The sequence below is a fragment of the Loa loa genome (genome assembly GCF_000183805.2).
Source record: "Loa loa unplaced genomic scaffold supercont3.202, whole genome shotgun sequence".
NCBI classification, from domain to species: Eukaryota; Metazoa; Nematoda; class Chromadorea; order Rhabditida; family Onchocercidae; genus Loa; species Loa loa.
Genome location: NW_018108382.1, coordinates 18,585 through 40,261, shown reverse-complemented (window position 1 = coordinate 40,261; position 21,677 = coordinate 18,585). Strand labels below are relative to the sequence as shown.

Below are 21,677 nucleotides of genomic sequence, written 5' to 3'. Positions count from 1 at the left end.
TGTGTTCGATATCAAATAGAGTTCTTATGGAGGATGATAGCAGTACACCGATCTGGATATGATATATCCATTGATGTAACGATCTTTCCGGAAATTCGCGATGTTAAGATTGATGGATGATAATTTTGATTGGATTGTTTAGAATTAACTCGAAATCTTATAGTAGGTCGATAATCAAGAATGGTATTTACTCTAACCAAATCGATATCTAGAAATGATTATTCTTTGTCTCATTCTATACCAGGGTTACGGAGATGAACGAAGGAACATGGAAAGATAATTTTCTTGACAATAAATAATTCGATATTTATTATTGTTGTCATTGTTATTATATGTATATTTATATAAAAAAAAGTCGAACCTCTGTAATTAATTTTAGCCGATTTCAATTATCTGTCTTTATTTACAAAAACTTTTCATTTAGAGAGAAAGTTTCGAATTTCAGGGCACTTTTTTTTCGAACCATGTCATTATTTCAAGAATCATTCAAAGTTTTAAATGATCAGCAAAGTATGCGTTTGTTTAATATTGTCGTTGGTGCTTCGCAAGTTTTCGGTTAGTCCTAAAGTTTTCCTTAATAACGAAGTCCAGTTCATATTGATGTATTAAATATGAAAATAAATATGATTAATTTTATCCAGAAAATCCCCTCCCCTTTATTTTTCGTCCCTAAATTACGTTTTAATTTTTCAGATTGAATTTCTTTTGTATAAAATTTCTTTTGTATAAAAATTAAATTTTAGGCATTTGTGCGATTTTTCTTGTCGCAGTATGGATGGCTGATTTTCAAGATGGATTTACAACCGATCTTCAGTTTCATTACCATCCCACATTCATGGTAATGGGTATGATCTTCTTAACTGGTGACGGTAATTTTTTCTTAACTTATACAAGCTTCATTAAGCAACTTATCCTTTGACTCTGATTGTTTTTTTTTCTTTCTTGCTATAAGATTAAAAGTAGATTGTAATCTTCATATACGTAAAATATTTCGTGATGTTATCGCAATCATTCGTTATCAGTCATGGTTGATTATCAGTATCCCAAAGTAATGCTAGTATCTGAAGAATTTTGTTTTTTTTTTTTTAGTAAAAAACAATGATTAAGATGGAATGTTATTATCTGCTTTCTGCTAATCAATACTTGTGATATGAATATTTTAGAGCTCATAGCTCATTATGACACTTCATTTTATCTATTTTAATTCATTTCCAGGAATATTGGTCTATCGGGTCTTTCGATATGAGCGAAAACGTTTCTCCAAATTGCTTCATTTAACACTACACTCGATGGTACTTATCTTTGCTGTGGTTGCATTGAAAGCAGTATTTGATTCACATAATTATCACAAAAATGATGAAGGTGAACTGGATCCGTTACCAAATATGTATTCGTTACATTCATGGATTGGACTGATCTCTGTCATCGCTTTTTTCATACAGGTATAACTTTTAGTACATATTGAAAATTTTTTTTTAGGAGAATTTATAAAGCAGAATAGAAGAATTCTACGACACTTGAAAAATACGGCATCTTAGTGACTGCAAAATTCCGGATTGGAAGTTTGAAAGATGACAATGTAGGCATCTGGCGATAATTTTCAAACTCTTGATTGCACTTGAATGAAACTTTCTATAGTAAACGAAATTAGGCTGGAAATTAAAGCTAGACTTTGAGTTTTAACTGAGTTAGGAAGATTAAACTAAAAATTTACTTCTTACTTTTCAAAGAATAACTAGATTAAAATGACGTCAAATAAATTCGAAAACTTGTAGAAATACGAAGGTATCAGGAAGATTTAATTGAAATCCGCAAATCAATAATTTTTAAAGTATTACATAGTCAGAATTCCTAATATAACTATTCAGCTTTTAAATCGGCAACTGATACTCAGTAATGATGTTTATGAGGACAATTTGCTGCGCCTGTTTTTGTCTTATTTTAGTATTTATTCGGCTTCACGACATTCTTCTTCCCTGGATGGAGTATACCGATACGTCAACTTATCCTTCCATATCATCAAGCATTTGGTCTTATCATCATATGCTTCGTTGCGATTACAGCGGTAATGGGTATTTCTGAGCAAGCCGCCTGGCATCACAAGTAAGTAAAATAAATCATCGTTGAATGTACCACCTTTTGATTTTTTCAATTTTATACTCTCTCTAAACTTCGTGATAATTATCTTTGATCTTTATCTGTCCTACTGTTTCATTTCAATTCGTTTGATTTCATACTTTTCAAACTTTTTATTGTTTCTGAATGAAGTAATTGAATGTATATAGCGCCATATCCAAAGCAAGTAATGGCAATAAAAAAGTGAAAATTAAAAGTTCTGCAATAAGAAATAGAAAATAATAAAACTATTCGTTAATAGTAATAATAAGTAGTTAAAATTCACATTAATAACAAAAAATTTATATTAATAGATGGAAATGATCTGTAGTAATAAATAAAATATTAGCGGAGAAATAGTAAGTAATAATTAGCTATAAAGTTTAGTGTTCAATTAGCTCGTGCATTTGTATTTTATAACGAAATGATTAGTAAGTTATTTTGTAATTGTGTCGAATTATTTAATATTATCCTCTACATCTGAATAGTTTTCAATGTAGCACATAATCATTTACTGAATATTTCTGTTGAAATTAATTCGTGATATTCATTACAGATGTTGGATCGTTGATCATGTTTTCTGCAGTCAGCAGTATCTCAGCACTTTGCTCGGTATTTCCATCCTTATGTATGTTATGTGTATTTTAATGATCATTCTAAATCCGCGATGGCGTCGGCAACCATTACCCGAAGAAGAAACGTTGCATCGTCTGACCAATACTGATTAAATCACGAGCTTTACTCATATTTGCTAAAAACTTTCAGATATAATTACTAATATGCCTTTGCATATTCTATATACTAATTAAGAGCAAATCAGTTCACATTAACTGAGAAATATTGTTAGCATAAACAATCATTCATGTTTATATACTTCAATTTCATTTTCCATTCTTTCTATTTCTTTTTTTCTCACTAATCATAGTGACCTTTTTAAGGTTTCAACAAATCTTTGGAGCAGAAAGATAAATGTTAGAAAAGTTTGAAGTATGAATTTTCTTCACTTTTAGTTCACATAATTTTCATAGTTAGATGTTTGATTTTCAATATCGGACTTTCTATCCAAATTTTGACTTTGGTATTTTGATAAAATTATAATTTCGTTGGAAAAAAAAATTATCAGACTAATTAACGTTTGCTTCCGTTTCTCTGTTGGAAGCTTGAATGACCATCATCTTGTTCTTCTGGATAAACTATTTCAATAATTACGATTAAAATTCCAAAAATTTGTCCTTTCATTTTTCATCTTTGTTTGCTCTCTCTAAATATGAGATTATTATAATCCTATGACATATTGTTACAGTATGAAAGACTAATTTATTAAGCTTAAAATGAATGTTACTCAGAGCTTAGTACGATGATTTAATTAATTTGTATCTCACCTACTCTGTTCTATTTTCTATTGCTATGATGATCTCAATTAATTATGTTATCCCTCTTGATTTCTTCATCTTTATATTTGTCACAACTTTCAACTTTTTTTCTTCTATTCTTTTTCTCCGCTAATCCAGATCAGCACTATTCCAGGAGCACTATTAAGTGCTATAACTTTTAACAATGATCTCTCCTCATCAATTACATTACAATTACAATTGTTTAAAATATTTAAGCCACAAAGTTCAAATAATTCGAAGTTTTTATTGTAAAATAAGCATTTCCTCGAAATTGTCAGTATTTCTAAGCTTTCTACGATAACCTATTCTGTGATATTGCCTTTTTTCACGTGCCCTTTCTCGTTTTTGCTTCTTTTTCTTCCTTTTTTTTCCCAGTATTTCTGAAATAATTACTATTACCTACCCTTTCTATATGATCTGTTCTTTTTTATTTTACCTTTTAACCCTTTCTTTGAACATTGCTGAGATTGCAGTAATGCACATTTGGAAAAGTATCTTACAATTTACCAAATTTTGATAAAATATGCTTGAACAGTTTGATTGAGCATTTCTGATGTTCCGTTTTTTCTTCAGTTCAGGCAATGATGTTGCTGAATTAGTAGGATGACCTTTTACATATCAAATGATCGTATCATATAGTTAACGATACTCTGGCGTTTAACTTCATTAAAGTGTTGCTGACAGCATTGATAACTTTGATGATGATGGTGGTGATGAATCCCATTATCATGTTCATCCCAATCCCATCATCCGGAAGGTTCCATATCACTTCTTATCATCAAAAATGAAACAGGAATTACATTCAACAAGCCCATAACTTCCTGTTTCTGCAAGCTTAATATATGTGATAAAAGATGATCAAGTGGGGTAATGTCAACATGAATTACCAAATTAACAGTCATCCTTAGGTATCACTTATGATTCAACCGAGTATAGTGCAACACTGAGTTAGATTTTACATTTCTTTCCCGCTCTGTCACAAACGGGATCATATCTTTATTCCATGATGAAAAAATACTATCAATCATTTCACACAATATCAAATCAGTCCAAATGCATCATTTCAACTAAAAATGATTTAAAAAATGGTTTCATTTATGGTAAACGAGAGATCCCAAATCTAAGAAAATTTTATTCTGATAATCGTTAAAACGATACCTATAATACAGAATTTACTGGTATCGGAAATGATTCTGGAAAGTTCATTAGGATTTCAGTCACCAATGGTTGTTAACATATCTAAAGAAAAAAAACAAAAAAATTACGTCTCTCCGCTTTCCGAGATAATGAAGAACTGCCAATGCCTCTTAACCTCAGAAAAATTGTATTATTTACCAGTCATAAACCATTGCAAATCATTAGAAACAAAATAATAGCACTAAAACAAAGCACCGAACTAATAATCAGTAATTATCATTATGATGACGGCAAATTATCTCATATCATTTAAAACTACTGGAAATATATCGCCGGACAATATTTGTATTGAGCCAGCTGCAACTTCATATGTCAAAATTTTTATTCAGACGTATCGCTGTAAATCATTTATTAGCATCCAATCCAGAATATATGCAATTTAAACTTGAATTGCAAGGAGGAAAAGATATTGTGATAACGATAATATCATTTTCTTGTTAGTTGATAGTACCACTGTTTTTATAGATTGTATTCAATAGGCAGATTCTTGCGGCGTACCATGCCATCACCCTGGAACCACTCACGGCGGAATTGCTTGGCGGCACCATCTGGTGTGTTAGTCCATTCGATGGTAATACGATCGTTGTTGATATCTTCCTTCGACGCATCGAATGTATCACATGAAACCGCCATAAGAACATTTTCCTTGGGGTGCAGGACACCACAGGGTGGATCGACACCTAGACGGCGCATATTGGTTGTCTTAATAGCCCAACCAATGCGACGACCGCCAGCATTTGTGATCTAAAAAAGGTGAAAGAAAAAAGGAATCTGAAAGTAATATTTCATAGTTGTAGTGTTACCTTAATATGATAAGTATGCTTGTCGTCATAAGGGGCATTGAATACTATTTTACTCCCGGGCTGGGTATTGATATCACCAGGTGGAACCGATTGTGCCATATTTTATCTCTATTTGCTACAAATCCTTTTTCCAGTGAACAATGGAAGAATGCTACCATTTTTTATCTATGTATACATTTCTAAACATTTGCATAAAAAGTAAAAGTTGCATAATTCGAAATAATTTACCTGAAATGTTAATATGAAATTGCGATATTCTGAAAAGATGCAAATTTAAAATTTTGTAAATCCTTTTGATGCTCTCCTCATTCATTGTTATATTTAGTTCGACGGTTATAATCATCTTATAAATAAATTTCCATAATAATAAATTTACATTCAAATTCCTTACATAATTCAAAATTTATTCCCATTCCAAAACTTGAATAATTAAACAAAAAATATAAACTGGCATGATCCTTGCTAATCACAAAAACAAATTTGCATATTTTATATTTCCCTGCATATACAACAAAGGCTTGTCGCTATAACTTAATATATGCAGAAAATAAAAAAATTATAAGTATAAAGGATGATGAACAAGCATATTCTTTGAGTTAATGATTTTACTGCTGGGATAAGTACCCCTTTATTCTTTCTAATGGCGCAATCGATTCCACCAGGTGATATCCACACCCAACCAGGGACGAAAATCGTCTTCAACGCTCCGTATGATGACAAACATACGTACCACATTAAGGTAAACCTCCACTGGTCATCAACTATCAAGTAAATGATGGTGGATCAAGAATGGTGGCGGTTTGTTCGAGGGCGTGGTACCATAAACCAGAACCATCTTTGATACAGCAAGTGTGGATCACCATGTTTTCGCCCTAATAAATTTTTCAGATTACCAATGCCGGTGGGCGTCGCATTGGTTGGGCTATTAAGACCACCAATATGCGCCGCCTAGGTGTCGATCCGCCGTGCGGTGTCCTGGACCCCAAGGAAAATGTTCTTATGGCGGTTTCATGCGATACATTCGATGCGTCGAAGGAAGATATCAACAACGATCGTATTACCATCGAATGGACTAACACACCGGATGGTGCCGCCAAGCAATTCCGCCGTGAGTGGTTCCAGGGTGATGGCATGGTTCGCCGCAAGAACCTTCCGATCGAATATAACCTGTAAAATGCGTAATCTCATACCCATCTGCTCAAATGTGTAATCATTCGAATTCAATCAACATTGTCCCTTATCACTGGAATAAATGAATTGTCCGATTATTCAAATAAACTCAACTGTGATAGAGTGATAAAACTATCGGCACAAATAATTACGTATTATTAATTGTGCATGATTTGTGAACAATTCCATCCGAAAATAATCAATAATTCAATAAATTCTCCAATAAAAAGCATTTCTATATCCCCTATGGGTTATTAGTGAAGTATTGATATATATGTGGAGTTTCTATCCCATGACAGTATTACCCGTTGATCATTTCCTATCAAAATAATTGATCCATTCAAATTCAAATTGATTTAGTGAATGATTTGGGACTTACTTTTGGTCTTTCAGTTTATCATTGTTGAATTGGTTTAATTTAAATCAGGTTGCGCAAAATTTTTGAGAAGATCAAGTTCTGTATTTACCTTCTCTAATTGCAAAATATTACGTTATAAGAACTGTTAGTATCACAGTCAAATTCAGTACTTTTCCGGTCCTGAATGATGAGAGGGAGAGAGAGAAAATAAAAGAGGGAAAGAGAAGAAAAAGAGGTTATGATAGTAAAATCAAAAATGGAATTTTTTGTTGAAAAGAACTACAAATCTATCCATTTCCTACACTTGAATAAATTTTTCTTCAAAAGTTTTTTTTATCAATTTCGGCAAAGTTCATTTAAATTAACTAATAAGTTATGAGTTCCTTGCGTCGATTGTCTTCTCTAAATCTTACCACCATGTTGTCTGTCATTCCTGTATCACAGCAAAAAGTTGTGACAATATTAGTTAAATCTTGCCACCACGACAAACTAGCAAAATTTGAAGAATTCAGTTGTGAGTATGTGAAGGAAATGAAGATGTTACACATGTCAGAAAAACTCCGAAAGTCATAATACAAATTTCCTATCGGATTACCGAAATTAAATTAAATTACCACAATATCCACCAGACGGGTTGACGAAATCTCGTAAGTGAAATTAAAGCAATAAAGATCTAACAATGGACACCATAACACAAAAACGACTCAGTATCTACACAATAATATCATTGTATCTACACAATGGACAATGCAAAAAGCTAGCCATACCTCCATGATAACCCCGATGGAGCTTACAAAACTCCTCCCTAATCCTTTTATATATATACATCCAAAACAGCTCAGTTTTTTACAAGCGAGCAGACGATAGATCCTCTTCGACTGAACCTTTGTTTGTCCACGACTGAACTACAACGATATCTTTCCAGATCTGCCACAACAAACTACGGTATTCTTAGTATTTGCTATATACATTTCTCGTTACATTTCTCCAACTCAACGACCTATCAACTAACCGACAGTCAAATTATTATCGAAGGCAGTGACAAGGGATTTGTTATTGATCATATGACTTGCTTTTTATCACTGCTTATACCATAATATTTTATATTTTACACCCCTTTTTGTAGTTAACTAGTGATGTTGTACAAGAACAACATTACATCCCGAATAAAGCTATATCCCTGAGAAACGAGTTCAATTCAACAGATTAACATTTCCCAATAACATATATAAATTTAAATAATAACTGAAACATGTGAAGTTTACACGAGTTACTCTTCAAATTAGAATATTGAATTCACATTAAATTTGAGTATTCACAGAAATATCAAGGTGGGAGTGGAAGTTGTTAAAGTTTTTCTTATGCAAATTTTTTTCGCCATGGATTTTTTTTGACTATGCAAAACTGAAATAATTTTTCTTATTTCTCTTCATTTCATATTATATTTTGCTAAGTTACGGACGAAAAAATTCGAGTGGTTTTGTATGCAAATATATTTTAAATTATGCAGATTTTTCCAAAATAAAAAGTGTATAAAAGCTTGAAAATCAACTTGGTAATTATTTGGTTGCAGTCGAATCGAAGACTTTACCGGGATCTCCTAATGGCGCAGTCAGTTCCACCGGGTGATATCCATACTCAACCGGGGTCGAAAATCGTCTTCAATGCTCCGTACGACGACAAGCATACCTACCACATTAAGGTAGCCCTTTATTGGTGGACCATCGGATAAATGGGGATAGGGTCAGGGATGGTGACAGCTTACATTGAAGAGCATGGTATTATAAACCCACAGATACAAGTGTGCTTTAACAAATTTTTTAGATTACCAATGCTGGTGGTCGTCGCATTGGTTGGGCTATTAAGACAACCAATATGCGCCGTCTAGGTGTCGATCCACCCTGTGGTGTCCTGGACCCGAAGGAAAATGTTCTTATGGCGGTTTCATGCGATACATTCGATGCGTCGAAGGAAGATATCAACAACGATCGTATTACCATCGAATGGACTAACACACCAGATGGTGCCGCTAAGCAGTTCCGCCGTGAGTGGTTCCAGGGTGATGGTATGGTTCGCCGTAAGAACCTTCCAATCGAGTACAATCTCTAAAACGATGGAAGACAACGACAGGAATACAAATAGACATGATTCCTCGATCATTCTCTGCTATGTAATATGTTCCCGTCGTTTGTATTCACTCATCCCAAAATAAAGTATTAGCAGTATGTGCTCAGCAATAAATAAATTTAACAGGTTCGAGCGGGTCTCAAGTTTTACGGATTTCTACTGGCAAAGTACAATGAATGGTGCAGTCTTCTTCGAGTTGTGATCATTTTTAAAGGAAGAACTTCCTTTTCGGATGGGTATGGGTTCGGTGATATTCGGCCATAAGGCGGTGGTATTCGGCATTCGGGGAGGTCAGGTATTGGGTGTGCGGGTTTCCGATGAGTTAGGAGATTGGTTACTGGATAAGAACACGTAGAAATGTGTTGGAGAGGTGAGGAGTACTAAGGAAGATTTAAATATGGGTCTGGGATTCAGAAATTTGTTTGGATGTCGAGGTTATCTTTAGATTCATTCTTTTTCCCACGAAATTATGACGGAATCCAGGCACTTCATTACATTCAGTTTATTTTGTCAATGGGAAGTGATGATATGTCACAGGATCAAGAATCAGATATTAGTAGAAAAAATGTGTTTCGTCGTTTAACTTTCGTACTTCTTCTGGTCCATACAATCATTTGATTATTCAGTCATCCCGATGGCTAAAAATTTATGAAACTTCATGGAGAAAATCCCAGCAAAGAAACAGTATTTTGAAAAATAACAAGTTTGAAAAATCATTAAGAAAAACTTGGCAAGTTTGGATACCACAATCTGACACCGGCACGACACGGTCGGACATAACCAACTATCATGGTACCATTGGTACCATATAGTGGCATCACAGAGTTTGAGCGTCTTAGTAAACTGTGTGGAAGACGACGCTTTCGAGATTGTTTATGTTTATGACTATGACTTCGAGGTGAATGTGAACGTGAGCGTGAACTATTGGTGCTACTGGATGAACGAGAGCGAGAACTGGATTGTGAACGTGGACGACGACGACGCCTGAAACGTAAGATGCGTGTTGCATTTGCACCACATCAAATACCACTGAGTTAGCATACTACACCGGAAACAGACAAAAATTGAAGATTACTGATGGTAAAGGGATGCGACAAACCCGATTAACTGTCATTTATATTTGAATTCATATTACATCTAAATCTTTTTGGAATTTCAAATTTGTGTTGTGTTCATTCCAAACAATGTCATATCGGGTAAGGAGATGATGGGGGATTCCTCTAGGAGATATTTGGGTCACTGTTAAGAGCCCACCGTACTGAACGCACAACTTTGCGTTTGACGTTACGTCTCACTGGTGGAACACGACGAACCATTCGTGACCTTTGCGCATGTACCGGTGCCGGCATCTTAGCTAATCACCAAATGCTAATAAAATGAAAATGATCTTTATGATTTCATGAATTACTTTAAGTACCTTTTTTTTCATGTAAAATTATTACTTATTATTGCTGAAATCGCGACGAGAAACAATGAATCAGTAATTCTTGTAGTATTAATTTGATACTGCTGGATATAATATGTTGTATGTATGAGATATACTGCGCAATGTGAAAGGTAAGCTAAAATTGTCCGTCCATTGTGCCTATATGCTCTAACAAAGAGTGCCACAATCTCAGAATTGCACCAGAATCGTCCTTACTCGATGAAGCGGAGGATCCTAAGCACCAAGACTATTTTAAAGATGTATTTTAGCTAGGTTGGTTGGATAGGCAGTATCAAGAGTAATTGAATCTCCTGTTCATATTGTTATCGTCATTAATTTATCTTATCAAGACTATAATTGCTGAGTTTGTTGGGAAATTGTTTTTCTCTTGAACTCCTTTCTCGGCGATACAGATTTATTCGGGAAGTAATATTGTTCTTGCACAGTACTACTAGTTAACAACAAGAAAAAGGGTATAAAATATGCATGTATGTAACACGATGAGTTGATAAGCAATGATAAACGAATTATACAAAAAGCAATATGATCAACTAACAAACTCCTTGTCGTTGTCTTGGACAATAATTTGACTGTCGGTTAGTTGATAGGTCGTTGAGTTGCGAATACGTTACGGGAAATGTATTTAGTGGATAGAAGAATATCGTAGTTTGTTGTCCAGTGGTGGCGGATATGCAAAGATATCGTTGGTTGTGGGTCAAACTTGCCAAGTTTTTTTAATGATTTTTCAAATTTGTAATTTTTCAAAATACTGTTTCTTCGCTGGAATTTTCTTTATAAAGTTTCATAAATTTTTAGCCATCGGGATGACATATATATATAAGGATTAGGGGAGGAGCTTTGCAAGCTCCATCGGGGTTATCATGGAGGTATGGCTACCCTTTGGCACTGTTCATTGTGTAGGTACTGAGATGTTTTTTGTTTTACGCTGTCCATTGTCAGCTTATATCCTTTTCATTGCTTTAATTTTACTTGTAAGATTTCGTCACTCTGTTTGTTGAATATTATGGAAGTTTTGTTTGAACGTAGCTTTAATTTCCATGATCCGGCAGGAAATTTGGATTATGATTTTCGAAGTTTTCCCGACAGAGTTCACTGTTATATTAACAAACTTATCGTAATAATGTCTAAGTTTGAGGTATTATCAACCAGAGAGGCAAAAATAGCCCTCAGCCTTTGTTACGATTGAAGCAAATCGTTGACATTTGTTGTACTTTTACTAAAGTTTTCTTGAACTGTATAAATATTTCTTATAAATATTTTTATTGCCTTAATAATTATAAAGTAAGGAATAAAACATCCAAACAGTACTAACTTTTTTCCATCCGATTTTAATGTTTATCATATTTTAAATTTTAGACATCGTTTCAACTTCATTTTTTATACTTGCAAGTGATTATTTGCTGGCATTCGTTGAATACTGTCAAGTAATCGTCCTTTTTTACGTGAAATTCCTACATTTAAAATTTTGCAATTTTTTTAACAAATTTTTGTTAATCACTTTAATTCACTTCAAAGTTTCTCTTTCCATTTTCTTTCTTTTATAACTTTTTTTTCCTTGTATTGTCAATGTAACAACAATAAAACAAAGAGATGAAATGTTTATTTTCCAAGTATACTTGAATTTTGTTACAACGAATTAAAAACAACTGGTGACAACAATCGATTGGTAATTACGGACTTCCAATGCATAATTACTTTTTGTACCTATATTTCAATTCAAACTTTGTACTGCAATAAAAAAAAATAAGGTGATATAAAGGACTTCCAACTTGTACTGATTTTTTTCAGTTTGATTTTAGTATTTACCATACACTAAATAAAACTGATATTAAAACCGACATTTAAATTTAGCATTTCCCACGTGCATTTATTTCCCAACATTCATTAATTATCTCCATGTAAGTCGCCTTTTTATACGAAATTTTCAATTATGCAAATGCAAAACCAAATGAACGATAAGTATTGTATATTTTTTCTATAGCTGTCGCATAAGCAGCAGTACGTATGTCCAAGCCAAGATTGTATTTTTGTATCGTATTTATAATATCCTGAGCTGAAAATGGGTGACTGTAAAATAACTGAACTGAGATAGATTTATTCCGATTAGCAGATTGCAAGCAGTGCAATCGAAAATAATCGGTAAAAATTTATCTGCAAATTAGGGAAGGATAAAATTACGAAATTACTTTAGAATCAGGAAAAAAAGAAGAAATTATGTATAGAGAATTATATTTATGTAAAATGGTTTGTATAAATTAAAACCTAAAAAGTACCGAAATTATTTTGTATGAATTAAAACCTAAAAAATGCTGAGATTATTTCGTTTCTACCTTCCGCTTATTCTAAGTATGGTAGCTTAGAATGATTTAATCCTTAAATCACTGGTACAAGAAAATTAGATTAACTTATTTAGATTACTAAATAGCTTTACTAGGTCTACTTATTAAAAAAAATCTAAGTTCACTTATTAAGCCAAAGAAGAAGAAAAGCTAAGAGATGGAAAAAAAACTTTTCAATAATAACTTTTCATGCACACCTGATTTCTGCATACTGAATTCTAAACCGGAATAAACGATTTCTTCCTCAGATTTATGACTGATTCGGCTTTTCAATCCTTCCGACGGTTCGATCTTGATATTTTTCCGAAATTCACGATTCAATGATTCTTCAACACTTGCTGGAAATTATAAATATTATATAAATTCGCACTTTAAAAGAAGTTGGAACAATATTACAATGAGTTAGAACTGAAAAAAGAAAAAAGAGAAAGGTAAACGAAGGAAGTCTAAAAAGCAAAAAGCGAATGAATAAAGGAAAGCAATTTTACCAAGTAAGTCGTAACCGGAATCAATTTCATGCTTTGAAGTAAGTCGACCGAAACTGACATGATTCAAATTTTTCAACCACTCGAAAAATGATACCGTAACACCACCACTATTGATGAATAAATCAGGAATAACGATGCAATCATTGCGAGCTAATAAAATTTTATCAGCTGCCGGTGTTACTGGACCATTTGCGGCTTCTACGATAACCTGTAGCAAAATAATTCCTTATCTGTTACTACATCAATTTTATATTTATTAAATTCGTTCAATTTTAATACCTATTTAGAAGTGATTGTTATATTCTTAATTTGAATAAGTATGTCTTTTATATGTTATTATTGTTCTGATCTTCTCTAAGAGACCCCTTGTCCTGGAGGAAAAGCTTGGTGCCATAATGAGGTTGCGAGTTATGCTGGGGTGGTATATGCCTCCAGTAGGGTCTCCCATATCAAACTCGTGTCAACTGATGGGTCATACAAAGTGTGTCCACAGACAGGATAGATTTGCTAGCAGTTACCATCCTAAGAGACGAACAACTCTAACTTCAAACCGGGCAGATGAAGCTCGTTCAAGACTGTAACGACATCCATCTCAGAGAAGGATATCTAACAAAGATTACGTCCTGAAGACTTCACTGTCACCGTCCTAGCTAGCTAGGACCTGGCAGATGAATCTTAGAAGTAAGGGGTAGGCCCAATTTTGCGCACGCTATGATCCATTGCTAAAAGAAGAATACACCCACATTTGTGACACTCGCAGTAAGTCTTTCGCAAATCTTTGTTCTCTAGTCCTAGCCATGATAATTGTTCTGATAAACACACCACATGAGAAATGATAGTACCTTAGCTTTTTACATTATCCCCTTTATTTACCTCCTGAATTATATGCTACCAAAACTTCTGCATTCTTTTCGTACATCGGTATACTTTATCATATGTTTTGATGATTCTATCCTGGATATCTCTATTATCTTAATTTTATCACAGGAGAACCTTTACTACCTTTCACCATTCTTCGTTTCTTTTTTGGCTATCATAAAGTGATATGAATGATAACTTTTATCACCCAATCAATCTTCCTTTAGTTCATCTCTTTCAAATATTGAGATTTATACCTTAGCCTTGATTTTGCTTGCATTATTTTTATTGACTACTTTTTCGCACGCCGCCAAAATTAAAACATCACATTTTTCATAAATCAATTCACCATATGGTTCAAATGTTTCAGCTTCTGGAAAATCCTATAAATATTCATATTAAATATTTATCATTTGTTGCAAACAACTAAATCATTTACATTTATCAAGATCAGAAAATCGGATTTTCACACTTATTCCTGTCTTTCCCTTGTCCTTTTTTCATCTGATAAAAATACGAATAAAAAATTAAATCACCGCTATTGTTTTATGTTCCGCCGCATATTTGATTAATGCATCAACATCAAATCCACTTGGATTATACACCGAACAGTTGTACTCTTGAATACCAATAATTATTCCACCTCCGGTTGATATGAAATGCGATGTATAGGTGCCAACGTTACCAAAACCCTTCAATTACAAACAACTACACCTAAAGAAGTATAAAAACTTTCAATTAAGCCACTATTTTTTGAAGAAATTTTCACTTTCAATACCTGAACAATAATTTTCTTCCCTTTTAATCCGGGTTTCAAACCAATTTTACCCATATATTCGGAAATATTCAGGAATGTTTCTAAACCGTTCCATACACCACGTCCAGTTGCTGCTGTACGGCCATGAATTCCTGTAATAATTCAACATTTCCGATTAATATGGTTGCATGATGAATACTATCAACATACTTCATATCATTATAAACAGCTTTTTTTGCTTCGACCGTTTTTTTCTTTCTTCTTTCCGGAAAAGAAACAATACCTCCAGCAACAATCGGTTTCCCGGTAACACAAGCATATGCATCCTTATCGGTATATCCAATTGTTTGAGCATATGTATCCGCAATCCAGCTCATTTCTCGTTCGCTAGTACCCATATCCGGCGCAGGAACGTCTACTCCGGGGCCCAAAAATCCCTTCTTGGCAAATTCCACTGTCATATGACGAGTGATTTTTTCAATTTCATATTCGGTATACTTGCTTGGATCAATTTTTACACCACCTTTTGCACCACCAAATGGTATGTTAGCCACAGCACATTTGTATGTCATCAGAGCGGAAAGTGCTTTCACCTGATCGTACATTCTATTATTTTTTATATTTTCAAAAATTTTGAATCTAATTTTCTTATTATACCGAAAATTTTTCAAAATGTTAGAACGATGCTAACATCTTGCAATTTCACTTCAGAATATAATTTCAAATATTGAAGCCGATACTTTTTATTTACAAAACATTTCAAAACTACCAAACAAAATGTAAAATTCTAGAGATGTCACATTTTTTGATTTTAGGATTTTCAGGCATTAGCATTACCTCATCTTCACCAACGTTTTCGGCATAACGAATGCCTCCTTTTGTTGGAGTTCGATGTTCACAATGTTGAGCTCTCCAGGCTTCAATCATCTCAAATGTTCCATCCTCACGTCTAACCGGAAATGTTATATGCAGTACCTGCATATATAATATTATAATTTTTAGACAAGTTTAACCCTGGAATTTCCCAGGAATTTCAGTTGAAGTGACAAAATGATATCTCAATAAGTGATAATTATAAATACAATTTCAGTGATTTACAAACCTTATTAGCCGGTTTAATCATAGCAATAATACCACGAACAAATTTTTGTTTTGCTTCCTTTGACATCTCAAGTGATGGATGCTCTTCGACAAGTTTAGGCGTAATCACCGTGGCTCCTTTGTCAAAGTAATAATCCACCATCTGTTATAATATATAAATTAAAGAATATTTGTAAGGGAAAAACAAATTTTGCATTTTATGCTTGCAACATTTACACTTGTAAATTTGCAATATTTTCCGCTTGCATTTCATGTTTTAACTAAAATATTTGTACTCATATACTTATATATCAGTATTAATATCAAATCGTTATTATGTATGACCTTGAAGAATAAAGGATCTAATTGATTTTCCATCTCTTGCATTTGATCGATTACTTGCTCAACTGGCTGAATCACTTCACCAGTTGAAAGTAGTCTTGATCGAAATGGCATTTTTGATAAGCGTTCTTTCCTAAAAACTCATTCCGGTCCGCTTAATTTTTGATCGGTTTAACTGGAAAAACGCATAAGCTGAAACGCACGTACAGTAGAAGTAAAACATTCACTAAGTTTTATTAAGCAGTAAAATTAGAATTTTTAATTTTTGTTTTACAAACTACTATATCAAAATATTATTTTTGTGCATAAAACAAAAGATCAAGAAACACAAGGTCACATTTTGTCAAATGATAACTCATATCACGTATAATCAAAATGTAATCAAACATTTCCATGCAAAAAAATCGATAATTTTCAAAATTTTTTCAATCGTTGCACTGCAAATTAAGAAATGTTTGAAAAAAGGCAAATTAATTTTCTTATCAAATTAATGAAATATTTCATTATATGAATTAATTGAAATATAAGAGATAACATAACATTCGCATAAAATAATTCAAAAATATTGGCAATGATCAAATTTTCGAATAAATTTAAAAAATTCAAACAAAAACGATTTAAAAATTTGTGCAAAAAAGATTATTTAAAAATTTATTAAGAAGAAAAGAAAGAGAATGAAGAAATGATGTAAATTATTTAGAAATAATAAAGAAAACAGAAAATGTTAACTGTCGTTGACATAATTGTTTGGACAACTTACTTTTCTCTTTTTTTTTTCTTTCAACATCTTTTCCTGTAATATTTTTATTACTTCTCTACAAATATTTACAGTAAGTCAAAAATCATTTCATATTTTTATTCGTTTTCTTTTCTACTCTAAGTAATAAAAATTAATTCCAAACTTTCTTTGTTTTCCAATTTACATCTCTCTAAAGTCTTTCTCCCTCTTTTTCTCTTTCTCTTTCTCTCCCCTTCCTTCTCTCTTTATCGTATTCGTTTGATCTGATTAAATTATCAATTATCAAACGATATTCTTGTTTGATTGATTTCATCTCTACATTTTACCTTCTACATTTCTTTCTTTTTCTCTTCTTCCTCCTCCTTCTCTCTCTCTCTCCCTCTCTCTGACATTCTTGCATTTAAGAACGAAAAAGTAATGATGGATTAAAATTTAAATACAAAAAAAAGAAAGCAATGAAAAAGATTCAAAATTACTTTACTTTAAGAAAGAATTTAATTTTCAGTAAAGTAGTAACTTTGAGTTTTTGCAATAAATGCTAAATAGAATTTGATGAAAAAAATTGAGAAAAAAGCAGTTTTGATGGGATGTTTGAAAAAAAATTGAACCAATGAAAATCTGACATGATGAAAGGAGAGAGAGAGAGAGAGAGAAAGAGAAAGAGAAAGAGAAAGGGTTGATGTAAACAAAGTTGCTCATTAATGTTTTGAATTACCTCATCGCCAAAACTTTGATGTAGCAATTATTCGTGTTGGTTTGAGTGTCTTAATTGAATTTGAGTATGAAATGAATTAGAGACGTAAGAGTTTGTTATTTCATAACAGAGGCAATTCATTTTTGATCTATAACTCTTTCTAACATTGCAATTTTACTTCAATATTTAATTATAATACATTTTAAAAAAAATCAAAAAATTACATTTAATTAATATATAAAATTGCATAAAACTATTAAAGTATTTTAAAGTAATTCAATTAAATTATCAATTTATTTTATAAAATGTATTATTTATAATAATGAATATAGTAATAAAAAAAAGAAAAGAAAATTAAGACAATAGACATACTTCCTTGTCTCGATTTACCTTCGGCATTTTCAGACAATCACTGCCAACTAATATTACATATACACAAGGAAGTAGGAAAAGACGTATCACCCAATCGGTCTTGTGATAATATCAGCAGGGAAGAATTTGTAATGAATGAATGAATGATACTGATAGGAATGATATTTTATCGCATCACCCGATCGGTCCTGTAATAATATCATCATTGAAGAACTTGAAATGAATGACATTGATAAGAATGATATTTTAGACGACAAATTCTTTGTAGATAATTACAAATTACAAATGTAACTAAAATTAATCAATCATTTAATTATTGCTGTTTAAAATGCCAAACAAATGATTTTTTTTCTGACTTTTTTTAATGATAGTTTTTTTAATTTGTTAAATTTATTATATAAAATAAACAAATATGTATGAAAGACAAATTAAGTAAATAAATAATTTCATGAAATTTTATACTCTTTCCCTTTTTTGCAGTGAGGATAGTGAAAAATTACCATAATTTTGAATATTTTGATATATTTATGTTGAACAAATTGTCAACTTATTTATATATGTGAAAATAATTAAATATTAAATAAATAATATATGGAAATCTTATATTCTTTCTCCAGCATAATCAAATTCTTCCAAAAAAAAAGATAAAAAATTGCTTGACAAATATTTGGCTTATTTTTTGTTATTAGTTATATGTTTTTGAATTCGCTATTGCATTGGGCTAATACTTATTCCAAAAATTAATTTTTTATAATTTTTACTTCTTTTTTTGCATAAATGTCTTTCCGATAATATAATTTCCTGCTTATTTATTTATTTATGCTTATTTGTTTACATTCCAAAAAATCCCAAAAAGTGTAAATACTTTCATAAAATGCAAATAAATTATTTCAAGCATTTTCACCATATTTTAATAAACTACTCTAGCTCACTAGTATATTCACTGTTATCAATGATATCACATCTTAAAAATCTTATCAGTTTCTGTGATCTCTTCAATGTATCAATACTTTCGTTCTTATTGTCATATATTTTTTTCGTTAAAGAAAAAAATGTACAAATATAGTTTATGCATTTTCAATTTCTTTTCTATCTTCCTACTAATAGATATCTGTTATCATTTGTCTTTCAAATATTATTTCTGATATATGGACAAATATCTGATTAGCTACCATATTTAATGATGTTTAGCTTATCCGAATATTTGGCTAATAACCGGATGTCCCAATTTTTTTTCCTCATTCGTAAAAAGTCACTAATTAACAAAATCTAATCACGGAGTGCAAAAAAATAAAAAGCGTGAAGAATTTTTGTATTTCTTTTTAATGTCAACTGTCAGTTTTAATTTGTTTTGTTTGTTGCTCATTAAAATGGTACATTCATCAATTAGTGAATTAAAACAAAGTTGATTCAATTTCCTTATTACTATTTATTGTTTCATCCGAACTTTTTTTTTGATGTCACATCCTTCGAACTTTATTAAAGCAAAATAAAAAAATTACCTAAACAGCACTTACTCTGCCAATATTTTCAAACACGAGAAAAAAAACACATTGTCCACTTCGATTAATTTTTTAATGAAGTTCAGTTAAGGAAGAAGAAATTTATTTCATCATCTGTAAACTTGAAAATTAAATTAATTTCAAAATGAGCAAGTGTTCAATTTTTTGAACATTCTTTTTGTCCTTCATTTTGTTTTTTCTTTTTTTTGGTGCGAACTACTTAACTGCAGATAATTACACTAATTAATTCACATAAGTAAACAGTCTAACTTTTCCACGTTTTAGCCTTTGCCCTTTCCTTTCGAAAGATACAGCTGTTATAATTTATGTTAGTTAAGCGGAAGCATTATGCGCATATGTCGATGAACGATTAAGTGAGGATAAAAAGCGGCTAATATTTCTAAGTGCGAAATGAAAGTTTAAAATTTGATAAATTGGAAACAGACGAACTTGTTTTGTTGATTTAATCGTCATTAGTTTCTCATGAAAAGCTATGTAAAATACATTATATTTGCTTTCCTTTAAATTTTAACATTATTAGTTTAATCAATTAGTATGAATTGTTATTTATAATTAATTCGATAATTTATCACTTTTCACAATATCGTTAGAAATAATTTTGAGTAATATTCATAATTTAATTTGAATTAACTTACGAAGTTTAAAATAATACATTTCGCGTACATCAATAATTTTGCAATATTTGTCGATTGTTTTTTTTTTTTCCCAGAACGGTATTAATTATTTTTTTTATTTCATATTTAACCAGAAAAATTGATTCAGTCTCTTTTCCTTTTCCTCTTTTGTGCAAATATATTGGGATAAGATGAGGTTTTGAGGCATCGGAATATATTACATTGCTAATTATCAATTAGCTATGTCTTAATTAATTAATTAAATAAATGCCACATTAATGTTAAATTAGCATGAAAATGATCATTCATCAAAATTCAGCCATCTAATCATTTAGAAAAATGCATCATATTATTCCATAATTAATTTAATTAAACAAGTTTATTAACTCATTTAAAAATCTAACAAAAAAGGAAAATTTATTTAAGCATACATTCGTAAAATTAAGTAATTTTTGTTTATTTTTCTTTTGCTCATTCTCATTCAATGAATATGTAAATGCATTTTCTTTTTTTTCTGTTCCTGTTTACTTTCTTCTTTAAAATTTTTCTATTCTTATTTTTATTAAAAAAATTCTTTCCAAATTCTTTTTTTTTTGTTTACTTTTTGTCTTTCTTATTCCAATAGCTTCTATCTTTTATTGAGTAAACAAATAAATGATCAATCAGTCTATTTCACATTGTATTTATCGTATGATTTTAGAAGAATAATAAATGAAATGGTTGAGTGAATACAAAGTACTGTTTGAATATTTGTATTGCGTTTTTTTTTCTCTCTTTTCTCTCTTTATCTATCTCTTTCTGTTTTCTTCTCTTTTCCAATCAATTCATTTTGTATAATTAATTTCTTTTTTAACGAAATCGAAGTTTGAAATATGCATTTTAGAATAATATTTTCAAGAAAATCGCTCAGAAATTCGGAAAAAAATTTTATTCTTTCTTATTAACTAAGCAAAATGAAAAAAAAAGACAAAACTTCGACAGTAAACAATTCATGATTGAATGAATTGAGAGGGACAGAAAGAGAGAGAGAGAGAGAGATTTCGAAGAAAGGAAAAGAAAGAAAGAAGAATTTTTGTAAATATATCATTGTTTATATGATTATCAAAATTTCAAAACAAAATTGGAAGATATTCGCAGTAATAATGCCTAATCGTTCATAGATGTATTTGATGATTATTAAAACTAGTAATAATAATTAATAATAATAATAATAATAACAATAATAATAATAATAATAATAATAATAATAATAATAATAAT

The 21,677-nt window shown here is 31.3% G+C and overlaps 6 protein-coding genes across 6 annotated transcripts in view; 3 read left to right on the top strand and 3 right to left on the bottom strand.

Annotated features, from left to right (window-relative positions):
• Positions 1-2,958, top strand: part of LOAG_18135 (hypothetical protein) — a 3,480-nt gene extending 522 nt beyond the window's left edge. Inside the window, exons 2-6 of the mRNA XM_020450803.1 lie at positions 446-555; positions 744-869; positions 1,216-1,442; positions 1,946-2,103; positions 2,672-2,958. Coding sequence (XP_020305478.1) covers positions 465-555; positions 744-869; positions 1,216-1,442; positions 1,946-2,103; positions 2,672-2,843 — 774 coding nt within the window. The 5' untranslated portion in view covers positions 446-464 and the 3' untranslated portion in view covers positions 2,844-2,958. The remainder of the gene's footprint in view (positions 1-445; positions 556-743; positions 870-1,215; positions 1,443-1,945; positions 2,104-2,671) is intronic.
• A 2,149-nt stretch (positions 2,959-5,107) lies between these two features.
• Positions 5,108-5,608, bottom strand: LOAG_18134 (major sperm protein 2; the record flags this gene model as incomplete). Its single annotated transcript, XM_020450802.1, has 2 exons — positions 5,108-5,450; positions 5,510-5,608. 2 exons carry the CDS (start codon positions 5,606-5,608, stop codon positions 5,166-5,168), a joined length of 384 nt encoding a protein of 127 aa, XP_020305477.1. The 3' UTR covers positions 5,108-5,165.
• A 541-nt stretch (positions 5,609-6,149) lies between these two features.
• On the top strand, positions 6,150-6,682 carry LOAG_18133 (major sperm protein 2; the record flags this gene model as incomplete). The annotated part of the gene is made up of 2 exons (XM_020450801.1): positions 6,150-6,248; positions 6,398-6,682. The coding sequence occupies 2 exons, from the start codon at positions 6,150-6,152 to the stop codon at positions 6,680-6,682; spliced, it is 384 nt and encodes a 127-aa protein (XP_020305476.1).
• A 1,929-nt stretch (positions 6,683-8,611) lies between these two features.
• LOAG_18132 (major sperm protein 2) lies at positions 8,612-9,146 on the top strand (the record flags this gene model as incomplete). The annotated part of the gene is made up of 2 exons (XM_020450800.1): positions 8,612-8,739; positions 8,862-9,146. Exons 1-2 carry the CDS (start codon positions 8,641-8,643, stop codon positions 9,144-9,146), a joined length of 384 nt encoding a protein of 127 aa, XP_020305475.1. The 5' UTR covers positions 8,612-8,640.
• Positions 9,147-9,880: 734 nt separating this feature from the next.
• On the bottom strand, positions 9,881-10,513 carry LOAG_18131 (hypothetical protein; the record flags this gene model as incomplete). The annotated part of the gene is made up of 2 exons (XM_020450799.1): positions 9,881-10,148; positions 10,419-10,513. 2 exons carry the CDS (start codon positions 10,511-10,513, stop codon positions 9,881-9,883), a joined length of 363 nt encoding a protein of 120 aa, XP_020305474.1.
• Positions 10,514-12,469: 1,956 nt separating this feature from the next.
• LOAG_18130 (hypothetical protein) lies at positions 12,470-16,589 on the bottom strand (the record flags this gene model as incomplete). Its single annotated transcript, XM_020450798.1, has 10 exons — positions 12,470-12,664; positions 13,148-13,288; positions 13,439-13,646; positions 14,554-14,679; positions 14,833-14,988; positions 15,075-15,205; positions 15,337-15,646; positions 15,891-16,028; positions 16,156-16,296; positions 16,479-16,589. 10 exons carry the CDS (start codon positions 16,587-16,589, stop codon positions 12,540-12,542), a joined length of 1,587 nt encoding a protein of 528 aa, XP_020305473.1. The 3' UTR covers positions 12,470-12,539.
• Positions 16,590-21,677: the final 5,088 nt, after the last annotated feature.